Source organism: Cheilinus undulatus, linkage group 2 (genome assembly GCF_018320785.1).
Source record: "Cheilinus undulatus linkage group 2, ASM1832078v1, whole genome shotgun sequence".
In the NCBI taxonomy this organism is placed as follows: Eukaryota; Metazoa; Chordata; class Actinopteri; order Labriformes; family Labridae; genus Cheilinus; species Cheilinus undulatus.
The window spans coordinates 53,674,581-53,687,762 of record NC_054866.1 but is presented as its reverse complement, the minus strand read 5'-3'; the positions used below and the strand labels follow the sequence as shown (position 1 = coordinate 53,687,762).

General features: G+C 38.9%; 2 protein-coding genes across 2 annotated transcripts in view; both read left to right on the top strand.

The window, feature by feature from the left end:
• Positions 1-206: 206 nt before the first annotated feature.
• Positions 207-8,779, top strand: LOC121518368 (E3 ubiquitin-protein ligase TRIM39-like). Its single transcript, XM_041800634.1, has 2 exons — positions 207-269; positions 5,116-8,779. Exon 2 carries the CDS (start codon positions 5,118-5,120, stop codon positions 6,849-6,851), a length of 1,734 nt encoding a protein of 577 aa, XP_041656568.1. The 5' UTR covers positions 207-269; positions 5,116-5,117; the 3' UTR covers positions 6,852-8,779.
• Positions 8,780-9,279: 500 nt separating this feature from the next.
• The window catches only part of timm50 (translocase of inner mitochondrial membrane 50 homolog (S. cerevisiae)), a 78,759-nt gene continuing 74,856 nt past the window's right edge, over positions 9,280-13,182 (top strand). Inside the window, exon 1 of the mRNA XM_041813925.1 lies at positions 9,280-9,527. Within this exon, the coding sequence (XP_041669859.1) occupies positions 9,315-9,527 (213 nt within the window). The 5' untranslated portion in view covers positions 9,280-9,314. The remainder of the gene's footprint in view (positions 9,528-13,182) is intronic.

Sequence of the window (13,182 nt, the reverse complement as noted above, 5' to 3'; positions counted from 1 at the left end):
CTCCTTTCCTCTCCTCTCATTCTTACCTTTCCCTGACCCTGTGACGTCATCCATCGAGGTCAAGGAAAAGAGTAGAGGGAAGAAGCTGGGGAGTCTTTCTGTGGACTTTTGGAGTAAACACCGGTAAACACACAGCAGGGGGAGGAAGAGAAGAGGAGGAGGAGGAGAGGTGTGGCCTCTGCTTTCAGGAAAAAACGTAACTTAGACCAAGGTTAACCTCAGAGCAGACATCTCTCCTTCAATCTTCGGAGAAGGCTACAGGTGAACAGGTGAGCGCTGACTCTTTATTTTAGCCTGCTCATTATAATTCTACCATTAACGGAACTTTAATAAGCAAGGAGTAAAATATACCTTCTTCTATTGTTTTATTTGCATGTGCACTGAAAAAGAGGGTCCTCTTTTAAAGAACACATGTTTTTGTAAAGAATATGAGTAATTAACATGCATTTAAGTAGAAATAAACACATTCGGACGCATATTTTTGTTGATTGGAGCATCTCGTGGAGCTTTTCAACAGACTGGGAGAATAAGCTTAAAAACAGCTTCCCTGCTAGAAAACCTCAGTGACCACCGACCAGCTGCATTAGTTTGATTCTAAGGTTTTTAAGGCTGAGCAATAATCGATATTTACATTAAACTCGGTTTGCCCTACTGTAATTTAAGCATAGCACAAGGTGCCATATTTCCTTAACCACAAATGTGTGTCAAAATATTAGTTTAATACAAGTTTTCAATGTCATTTTTTCACAAGCCTAATTCCCAAAAAGCTGGGACAGTGTGTAAAATGTAAATAAAAACAGAAGTCAATGGTTGTCAAATCTCCTAAACCCATATTTTATTAAAAACACAGCATAAACAACATATCAGATGTTGAAACTGAGACATTTTACCATTTGATGGCAGCAACCAGAGGTGGAAAAACTACCTGTCTATTAGACTCAAGTAAAAGTACAGTTACTCTGGTTAGAATTTACTTTAGTTGACGTTAAAGTAATTGTTTATAAAGCTACCTAAGTATCTATTTAAACTTTACTCGAAGTATTCAGTAGTTACTGAGGACTGGTACAGTAAAATATGACCTTTCCTGGTTGGCGAGAACAACAAGAGAAGAGATCTTCTACCAGGTTGTTCAAATAAAGTCAAACCTCTTTAATAAAGTCAAATACACAACATCGAAAGTGTCAGTTAAACTGTTAAAAGGTTGAATTTAACATTTTTAAAGTGTCTATATTAGTCGACACGTGGTTAAACTACACTTTTGAAATAAAAAAATATAATTAGACAGAGCAAAATCTGTGGGTCTGTTCTAGCATCAACAAAGCAGAGAGTCAACCTCGTAGCAGGGCAATGCATACTGATGAAGAACCACCACTGTGAATCCTTTAGGGTGGGGGTCAGGAACCCGCGGCTTTTTTGCCCCTCCCAAGTGGCTCTCAGCAGCTGTGCCAAATTTGAAATAAATGAAACTTTTTTGTTTAATATTAAACAGATATTTTCTGAAATGCTATATTAGGGTAACCTGACACGCCAGATGGAATTGTTTCACACATCCATCTGGAAAAGCTTCAATAGGAAACGTTTGAGAAAAGGCAGAGGCTTTGAAAAAAACTAGGAGTGTGATGGATGAACGTTCTGTCTGTCACATCTCTACGAGCCAATCAGAGCAACAAAACACACGATGTAACTGCTATTGGGCTGTGCGTGCGCTGCTATTGAGGAATAACGCGTAACATGGCGACTGTAGACATGTAAGTACTCGACTTTTGTCATTTTTGAAAAGAAAACAACTCACTGCTGTTCTTTGTTCTTCTTTTAACGAAGAAATGTCGTCAAGTTAAAGAAGTAATGGTAATGATCATATCAGTATCATTAAGCATAAAAATAATCACTTGCTGATAATAGCACTTATATATAAAAATAAAAATATGTACACAGTTGTTTCTATTGTAGTTCTAAATCCATAAATGCATCAAAATGAAAATTATGATTAAAATGCAAAGTAAGAATAAAATAATTACTAAGTCGAAAGTTGCTGATTTCATACTAAACCACATTCTGCACGGGTTACAACACCATGGCTTCACAGTAGAAGAGTGTGAGTACTAGCCTGGCCAGCATTCAATCCAGATATATCTCCCATTTCACATTTGAAATGTAAGTCCTTAAAAAGTCAGATTTTTACCAGTGAGTGGTCTTTAAATTTTAGAAGACACTTTGACTAAGACGTGTTCTTATCCAGTTTTCTAGCCAACCTTGTATGATTTTGAGTATCTTCCTCCACACATTGTTGCATGAATATTCTCCATAATTCAGGTAATTAGTGTCGAATGATTCCAGGCCCCTCTCTGATGTAATGAACTGTTGTGAAACACTGGTCCAACATCTATGCTACCAGGTTGCCCATTCAAAAATCTGTCGAGCCCATTCTTATTTCAACAGCCCCTCCCTGACAAAAGTGTTATACTGATCTGAAAAGTTTAACTGATTAGAATCAGCTAAGGACACCTGCAGCAATGTGTTATGATAAATATCACTGAAGATATATTGATAGAACAGAGGCATTCAATCTGCCAGAAATCCTCAAATTTAGACATTTGCAACCAAAAAAATTATTTTGCCCTGTACCATTTGGCATTTCATTCACAATTCATTAAATCACAATATTTAGTCCTGGTCAAATTTAACCAGAAATCTCATACCTTTAATTTTTGAATGTTTACCATGCAAATAGTGGTGTTACCTGTGCTCAGTTCAGTTCTTAAAAAGGGCCCCAAAAAGTCTTAAATTGATTTTAAAAGTGTGTAGGAACCCTGCATTGAGAATGTATGGCACATTATGAAGCAAAAAATAAACAGCAGGATTTTATTTTATTTATTTTTATTTAAAAGGATCCCTGCATGGTTGAGCAACTCAGTATTTACATCAGGAAAGAGCTGGAGAGAATTGCATTTTCAGTCATTTGAAAATTAATGTCCTCAGTTCTCAGAGAGCTGGTGGATGAAAAGTTAGTGTAACAGTGCACTACTCCTGTCCCAACTTTTATTGAAATCACTGCAGGCATCAAATTTGTGATATATGTTTATTTCCTAAAACACTTTAAAGTTTATCGGTTTGAACATGAAAAAAAAAAAATCCAAATGAGCTAATATTTTCATGAAATGGTAAAATGTTTGTTAAACATCTGATGTTTTTTTCTGTTCTATTGTGAATAAAATATGGGTTTATGAGATTTGACAATCAGTGACCTCTGTTTTTATTTACATTTTACACAGTGCCCCAATTTTTTTTGGAACTGGGGTTGTGGAATAGTTTGCGCAAAGTTCTTTTTTCCTTTTTATTGTACATTTTTCTTGGTAAAAATGAAAATGACATAAAAGTTAAGCTATAATTCCTTCCAAAACAAAAGTTCATAAGGATTTTGTTAAAAAGTGTTTTTTTTATTGTTCAGACCAGTTAATGATTACTGAGAGGCACCTCAAGAAGTTATCTTTAAGATATATTCTTTCCTTTGTCCCTTACCCCGCCCTGGATTTAGTGTTGTTGTTTCTTGTTGGTCCAAAGTCTAATTTGACTCTCGTCTTGAAGGTGAAAAGCTTTGCACTAAGATCTCCTGTAAACCTTTAACTTACAAGATCTGGACTAAAAATCCTGTGATGTCTTTACAGCCTTTAAGAACATGACTATATTTGCAGTTTTTTTGTGATTCAATTTCCCCTTTTCTCTTTCTCTGTGTTTAATTATGTATGTTCTGCCTTTAGTTTTATTAATATTATAACTATTCAGGGTTTTGATACTGTAATTGAGTAGTTTTTTTGTATACTTGTACTTTTTGGAGTACTTTTTCAAATCCCTTCTTTTACTTTTACTTTTACCTACAAATATTTAAGGGGAAGTATTGTGCTTTATCACATAAAAAAATGTAATAAATAAACACTAAAAGACAAAACAAGGAGTGCAGATGGCCTTTGTTAAAGGTCACATATTTGACCCCTTTAAGACAAGTTTATCTTGGTCTCAGAGGTCCTCAAAACATGCCTGTGAAGTTTGTTGCTGTAAAAACACTCCAGTATTGGATTTTGCATGTCTAAAAACTCCTCTGTTTCTGCCCTGCTCAGAATGAGCTGTTTCTGTGTCTGTGGCTTTAAATGATACTGTGCTGTCTGACTCCGCCCTTGACTCCGCCCATCTCAAGAAATGGATGTGGCGGTCCTGATTCTCCTCTCAGCTGGCAGCAGAGAGGAGGATCAGGAGAGGAGAGGGACACTTCCAGACTTCCAAGCGGGTCGGGCAAACCAAACCAGGGGGCGGGGCTAACTCCCCAGATGACATCAAGAGGGGGGAATCTGAGAACGGCTTGTTTCAGTACACATTTTCTGAAAGGTTGAGTAAGACAGGGGGGAGGGACAGAGGAAAATATTTTTGCTAGAAAAGCCTGAATTTTTTTTTTTTTTTTTTTTTTTTTAACGTGTGACCTTTAAGGCATACCCTATGTATGCACTATGCAGGCGGCCTGGGTTCAAGTCCTATCTGTGGCTCCTTTCCCACATGTTTCTCGTCCCTGTGTTCAATTCTATCCATTGTCCTCTATAAATAAAGGCATAAAATGCCCCCAAATATATATAACTTTTAAAAAAAGCCAAAACAAGGATGTCCAAACTTTCTGCCAACTCCAAGTAAATGGCCTGAAATATGACTTTCATAACACAGGACAGTTAATAGCATATAGGGCGATAATGATCCCACTCCATCCCAAAACAGCGGTTGCATTTAACTTCAGGTGAAGTCACACCTTAGCAGAACTAACCTGGTTGGAGATTCGTATTCTCTTGTCGTTATTGCACATTAAGGACATATTTCAGTGTGAAAGCCTCTTGAGTATCAAAAGTAGCTGCTCAATACTTTGAGTCAACTTTAAATTACTTTTTACTTTTACCTGAGTAGACCAGTAGTCCAGTACTTTAAGTATTGTATCCATAGTAACCATATTTTTACTTGAGTTCAATAGTCTGGTATTTTTTCCACTCTACCCCCACCGTTGTCTCTGGGACTTGTGCAGGAAACATTGTTCTTGATTAATTTTTCATCTGCTCCCCCTCTACCCCTTTTTTCCTACAGATATGGCCTCCGCCAACATTCAGACATGGTCTTCAGTGCCTGAGGATTATTTTTCCTGCTCAATCTGTCTGGATGTTTTCACTGAACCTGTTTCGACTCCCTGTGGGCACAACTACTGCAAAGGCTGCATCACGGGCTACTGGGCCAGCAGAGACTCCAGCCAGTGTCCACTGTGCAAGGCAGAGTTCAGAAAAACCCCGGTCCTTCAAGTCAACACAGAGTTCAGAGACATGCTGGAGCTTTTCAAGAAGACTAAACCTGCAGCTGATGTGAAAAGTTCTCCTCCAATGGTGGATGAGGTTTTCTGCGACCCCTGCCATGGGATGAAGCGCAAAGCACTGAAATCCTGCCTTGTTTGTCTGGCTTCTTACTGCAATGGCCACCTGAGGCCCCATCGCTCAGTTCAGGCGTTAAAGTGGCACAAGCTGATCAACCCCGTGAAGAACCTCGAAAACAGGATGTGCAGGAAGCACAACAAGGTGTTAGAGTTTTTCTGCAAGGAGGACCAGAGCTGTGTTTGCGTTTTGTGCTTCAAGGATCACCATGTGATGCATGAGGCCATCTCTTTGGACGAGGAGTTTAAAGGGAGGAAAAATAAAGTGAAGAATGTGAAAAGAGAGGTCAAGCAGAGCCTGAGCAACAAGCACGGTATGATCCAGGCGATTCAAAACTCAATGAAGCAAGGCAGAGAGGAACTGGGGAGGACAAAAGCAGAAACAGCAACAGCCTTCGATGCCTTAGTGGCGTTAGTCATGACCAAAAAGATCACGCTAATCGAACTGTTGGAGGAGAAGCAGAAAGAGGCAGAGCAGCGGGCTGAAAGTCTCATCAGACAGCTGCAGCTGGAGATCGTCGAGGATAATCGACTGAGTGACAAGCTGAAGGAGCTCTCAGAGACTGAGGATGACTTCAGACTCCTCCAGGACCTTCCAGCTGTGCCTTCTCCTTCTAACATTAACTATCCCGTCACAGAGAGCGCTCAGCGTCTTCTGGAAACAGAGACAGTGAAAAAAGCCGTGGCCAAAATGGTGAAGACACTTGATGAACAGATGGAGATCATCACAGGAGAAGTCAACATGGTGAAAGGACAACAAACCAAGAGTGGATTTGACGATGAGCTGGGGATCATCCAGAGTCAACATGCAGTGAATCTGGCTCTGAATCCTGACACGGCACACCCGTGCCTGATCGTCTCAGAAGACAGAAAAGAAGTGAGGGATGGAGGTACAAAGACAAGGGTCCCCGACAACCCAATGAGGTTTGACTCCTTGCGTTATGTCCTTGGGGACGAGGGGTTTTCCTCTGGAACATTCTACTTTGAGATCAAGCTCAATGGCCAAACAAGATGGGAGGTCGGCATGGCGAGAGAGTCCATCAGCAGGAAGGGTGTCGATTTGTCTCTCAGCCCTGAAAACGGATGCTGGACGCTGGGTTGTTACTGGGGGCGCTACCAGGCTAACACTAACCCCCCTGTGATCCTGTCCCTGTCTAATGGGCCTGAGAAGATCGGAGTGTTTGTGGATTATGAGGGAGGGTTGGTCTCATTTTATGACGTAGATACTAGAGCTCTGATCTACTCTTTCTCAGGATGCGCCTTCACGGAGAGTGCACCATTCCTGAGAAATGTTTTATCTCTTAGACTGTATGGTGGTGCTCCATCTAAGACCAAAATCTATCCTTTATTCCGACCTGATGCAGAGCAGGGGAGCACCTCCCTGCAGATCATCCCTGTTTGATGCACCAGAGCAAACCTAACCGTCGTCTGCAAGAGCAAGTAATGCTGGCCTAACAATTTCAGAGTTGCGAAAACGGAGTAAAATCGTGTTAGTCTTGGTAATGTTGCAGTGTTCTCCCATGATCTCAGTGGTTAGGTGTAAGGAGGTCATAAGAGTCGATATGAGGAAGTCTTCCTGCAGTCTTGGTGTTAAGACAACACCAAATGTTTGATATAGTCATAAGACTTTAGTCTGGTTTTATGCAAATTCTGTTATCAATGACACAACCATCATCCACAACCAATGGGAGCCAGCGTTTTCTGTAAGCATGTTAAATTAGCTAACTTTTCTGAACATGAAAAGTTTGAAGCCGCTAAATATCCGTTCGGAACTTAAGAGGCGCTGAAACTGGTCTGCACAGAGCTGCAGTCAGATCTCTGCACTGCTGTCAACTCATTCCAGGCTGACATGGCAGATACCAACAACCTCCGTTGGGTTTATCAAAGTAAAAGCCCTCAGTTTTTCTGACCCCCGTACTTTTATTCTCAAGTTCTTTTGGGATAGTTCTTTGGTTGTTGCGAGATCTTGCAGAGTTGCTTCAGTTTTTAACTCTCCTTTTTCTGTAAATGATTTAAAAACATCAGATTATGAAATAAGAACTCATATTTGATCACCTCGTTCCCTGCCTTCCTCTGTAATATTTATTTTCATGCTACACAAGTTTAACTCCGGTATTTCTCTGATAAGCACTGTTTTAATGTATAACAAATCTTTTATTTCTGACTAAAGCTGAATCCCCCAAACCAGTATAACTGACACCAACTCTGTACAGGTGCGACAAACATCAAGGGCCATGGGCCAAAAAAAAACATCACAATATTTACATAAACTCAAGCTATTCTTAAATTCTCTTTAACTGTTTGAATAATAATAATAGGTCAAAGGCCCATGCCATACTACAATAGTTGGATATGTATGGATTTATGACATATGCATATAAAGTTTTGGAAAATGGCTGTTAATATTAAACCTTAATTTAACTTTTTATGCTCATATTCTACACATAGTTTCAATTTTTTATATCATATATCACCGTGCCTAAGATTGTGTACAATATTTGTGTGTAAAAAGTTTGTACATTATGCATAAAACAAAGAAATGCGTAAATCAAGAGCTAATGCAGTACGTCAAACTAATCCTTAGAATGAAACTTTAGCAATTAAAAAATGACAAAGTATTTTGCTGACAAATGGTGTGAAAACCTTCTTTTCACTTATGTTTTATAGCTGACTTAATCTGAGGGTGAATTTGTGTTCACATTTTCAGCAGAATTCTTATTTTCCTTATAACAGCTTCACATTAAAATTCTTCGCTGTCCTCTGGTGGTGCCTTTTTGCCACTACATTCAGTCAGAAAATGTTCCCACTGTGAATTATGGCTTAACATTCAGATTTATGCTATAATGGAGTAGTTTTTAAAAAACTTGATGAATATATTTATCCTTGCACCATCCTTAAATAGAGTTTCATACCATATAATACTAGTTAAAATCAAACATCATTTATATTAATATAATGGATAATAAAATACAAAGACCTAGACAACTCTTATTGGATGATTTCTCTGTTTTCAGTTATTAAAGACAGCAATAAAACTCCTGCACACTGCAGAAAAATATCAGTATTAATGCAGTTTACACCATAAGTCAGAGTTTGTAATGGATTTATTTATCTCCTTCAGCAGTTTTATGATAAAGATGTGTGTTTTTGGTACTTTTGGATACTGTCAATCATCATCAAAGAGAAAATCATTTGAAATGTGGTTTGTTAAAAATGTTTGTCAGTCTTATCTGAACATGAATTGACAAAACACAAAATTGTAAATCAGTTTACAATCACAGAACCAGTGCTGATTGATTTCCTTTTTCATTCTACCTTGTGCTGTGTTTAATGAGGGACATTTAAATAAATAAAGGTTGTTGTAAATCAGTCACTGGTGTTTTATTGATTACTTGTTTGTTTGTTTGTTTTTTTGCTTAGATTTCTTATTTATAACAGGACACATTACCACATTTTATTTATAGAGGATATGCATAAATATTTTAATAGCACAGCCTCTGCTCTAAAATCACTCTAATAAAGTTACCTCACTGTCTTATTTTTCAGATTTGTATTTAAAATTTAAAACTTGTTTGTTTTTGGTTTGACCTTTTTAATATAAGCAAAGGTGATATAATTGCCCAAAGTTGGGGCATTTGCCATCAACCATCATGGCGGTTTTGTGTTGCAATCGAAGGTCAGACTCATTCTCTCTTCTGATTGGCCCAAACACGTTAAGGCCCACCCCCCTCCTTCTCCATGTGGCTTGTCGCTGTCGTAAGCGTCCCTCCTGCCTGTCAATCAACCCATGCTCAGCCAATCGGATGCTTTTGTCCTTTTGACTCGCGTCCCATACGTTCGCCGGCAGCTAGTGCAACTATCCAACATGTCGGCTACGTCTGTGTTCCCCATGTGTGTGCGAGCCAGCCGGGGCCTCCTGCGGCTCAGGAGCGGGGCAGCGGGTGCCTCTTCCCCAGCTGTGGTGGATATCGTCCGGACACTCTCCACAGAGAAGCCGGCCGCCGGGACAGGCAGTGCGACGGGCGGGCTGGCTCAGGCTATCCTCCAGGAGAAACTCCAGCAACAGCAGCAGAGTCAGGTGAGGCAGCTAGCTCCTTTGTGTACGCTTGATTTGTTTAACTGTTTGGCGCTGTATGCGGGGAGAGTAATCTCACAGCAGCTCGCGCCTTTTGACACAGAGCCCCGCCCACGCAAAGTGCCCTTGTAAAACAAATACAACCCACTTCTCTGACATTTACAGCCTCAGGTTGGGCTGGAAGCTAGCAGTCATCTATAATATTGATCAGTTTAAGGACAAATAAAGAGTCATAACGACAGTTTGATCTGTGATATTTCATAAGACAAATGCCACCTCCAAAAATGCCAAATGTCTGATCCAGGCTGCCGTAGTTTAGCCCGCAGTACGCTGAATGAATGAGATCAAGGTAGCTAACAGATTAGCAGACTAATGTTAGCATGCGTTTTCACAGGTACTGGGAGGTTTCCTCTCCTCATGTAACGCCCCTGAGGGTCTCAGTACATTAACAGTCATATCAGGGGCTTTATCGATAGATGTCCTCACATGATATATGACTTTAACTCTGAAAACTGTCCAGCTCTAGTTCTGACAGCTAGTTTTCTGTTAGCTGTGTTTGTCACTGCCTGCTGTTACCTCCTCTCTCTGTCGTTTACTGTCATGTTGGGGTTCTCGCTTATATCACCCCCTATCAGACTCTCAGACAGATCTCACTGTAAGTGATAAACCTTAATTTTATCTGTTGGAGCTGGCAGATAAACGGCGGCAACATTCAAGGTTTGTTTGGTTTGAAGGTCAGCACAGACCCCCGCCCCCTCTTCTCCTCTCCCTACAGCCCACCCTAAACCCAAAACCGAAGTAAACACCAGGACTAGACTGTGACAGACCTGTTTAAGTTGTCTGACCTGTTTATAGGGTAAATTTTCTCTCACTTCCAGAAAGACTAACAGCAGAAATAGTCTGTAAATTAATGACTGAAATACTGACTAAATGAGCCAGAACCTGCAAGATTGTCTCTTGTGATGTTTTCCTAAAATGGCTAAAAGTATACAGATTTTGGTTGGAAAAAAGATATTTGGCTTCAGAAAAGTGATGAAGTAAATAAGTGATTTCCCCTTTACACATGCAGGTGTGACAACACACTTTAATCACAAGAGGAGACAAGATTTTATGTTTTTTACATTATGGTAGCAGAATCCAGTGGAAAATATGTCTTATATATAAGTGAATGTCACAAATGCAAAACAATTAAGGTCCATTCATAAATGTTTAAAGAAATCCTTTTGTTCTGAATAGGCTGTCAGTGCTTAGATCAGTGATAATCAACATGTGGCTCTGAAGCCACACGTGGCTCTTTTGTGATTATTTATAGATCTTTTATGTCTTAATCTTAAATATTATTCCCCCAGAAAACCTTATAAAAAAGGAAACTTTTTTGCCATACTCACCATCTTTGCCACTTTTCACCTATTTGAGCTATATTTTGCCATTTAATATACCTTTTTCCTATTTTTTGGCCATTTTGCAACTTTTTTTGCCGCTTTTCCCCATTTTTCCCCACTTTTATCCTATTTTTTCCCTTGTTCTTATTTTTTTGCCACTTTTTGCCCATTAAATCTACCTTTTGGCATTAAATACCAATTGTTTCCTATTTTTTGCTAGTTTTTCAACTTCTTATTGAAACTTTTATACCATTTTTGCTTTTTTTTTAAACCTTTTTTTTGCCACTTTTCATCCAAATAAGCTACCTTTTGCCATTAAGTACCCCTTTTCCCCTATTTTTTGCCCATTTTTGACACTCTTGACTGCTTTTTGCCCATTTTAGTCACTTCTCACCATGTTTTTTTCCCCACGTTTTTGCTACTTTTGGACCCTTCTTTGCCACCTGTAACTGATTTATTGTCACTTCTCAACCATTTTTGCTACTTTCTGACAATTTTTCCACCTTTTCTCCCCATTTCCGCCCATTTTGACCATTTTTGCCATCTTTTACTTATTTTTATTGCTATTTGAAGCTGTTTTTGCCACTTTTCACTTCTTAGATTGTGGCTCTTGCAGAGGTATTTTTCAACAATTTGGCTCTTTGGTTAAGTGGGGTTGAGTAACACTTCTTTAGATATACTGTTTAATTGTAACTATGCATTGTAATAGCTCTTCTAATTAAATCTGCAGTATTAGTAGTCTGCCACATCTTTAATTTTCTACACTATGCACTCATAATTGTAATAAATTACAATAATAGAAGCATTTCAGTTATTTTCTGAGTACTTAAAAACTGTTTAAAACATACTGAAATAAAAATCAGCATCACTGAAATTAAACCAGTTTTAATACTCTTCGAGGACATCCATACACCGCTTTCCACATTATTATGCAAATGACATTTTCTCTTATTTTCCTAAATATTAATGCAAATGACAGTCAGAATATTGTTCAAGTCATCAGCCGTTAGAGCATAATTCAAATGTTTTTGAACAAACTTCATAATGATAACCCTTTAAAAAAAAAAAAAACTCCAAATGCACTGTTCCTCATTATTATGCAAAACAGAGCTTAAACGAATTTCATAGGTTGTAAAGATCTGAAAATGGTCATTCAATGAATTTGCAGCATGAGGAGGTCATATTTACTGAAATCAAAGCTATTTCAATCAAAAACATCTTAACAGACCAAGTTCCATGTTAACATAGGAGCCCTTCTTTGATATCACCTTCACTATTCTTGCATCCATTGAACTTGTGAGTTTTTGAAGAGTTTCTGCTTGAATTTCTTTGCAGGATGTCAGAATATCCTCCCAGAGCTGCTGTTTTGATGTGAACTGCCTCCCACCCTCATAGATCTTTAGCTTGAGGATGCTCCAAAGGTTCTCAACAGGGTTGAGGTCAGGGGAGGATGGGGGGCACACCATGAGTTTCTCTCCTTTTATGCCCATAGTAGCCAATGACACAGAGGGTTTGTTCAAAAACATTTGAATTATGCTCTAATGGCTGATGACTTGAAAAATATTCTGACTGTCATTTGCATTAATATTTAGGGAAAAAAAGAGAAAAATGTCGTTTGCATAAGAATGTGGAAAGTAGTGTATTTAAAACACTGATGAGAAATCTCTGTCAGTGACACGTTTGCTGTTTAGATTATGTTATTGCTTTGGGGTTTTTTTTCCCTCATATGAGCTTTGACAGTGTAGGAGAGGACACACGGATGAGCCCGTGTGTTAAGCTGTCAGACAACAATCAGAGAGAAACATGAGGAACTATCACTTTGGTTTTTGGAGCGAACGATGCAAACAGACCAAACTAACTTTGCAAATGACCTCCAGTTTGCTTTAACTGGACCGACTGTTATTGATTCTTGGGTTTTAAAATGTGCCGAACCAGCTCATTTTTGATCTCCATACCTAACTGACACACTGTTTCTAGTAATAAATGGCAAAAAATGGTATACACTCAAGTAAAATATTTCATCTGTAGTTTTCAGCACAGTTATGGTTCATCCGTACAGTTGTAGGGATTCTGGACATGTTAGCCCTTCAAAAACCTGTGGTTTTGTGTAGGGATGCACAGATGCATTAGTTTAATATTGTTAGACTACACAGAGGGGCCTCCTTCTGTGGTTCTAGGCTCTTTTTTGTCATTTTTGTCCACTTCACTAACTCAGATTTACTGCTGTACATGTTAATACCATGTGTTTGAAAACGGGCTCTTGTTATTTTAACGAT

What these genes read in the sequence shown, in the direction of transcription:
- LOC121518368 (XM_041800634.1), top strand. Translation starts at nt 5,118, where the DNA reads ATGGCCTCCGCCAACATTCAGACATGGTCTTCAGTGCCTGAGGATTAT.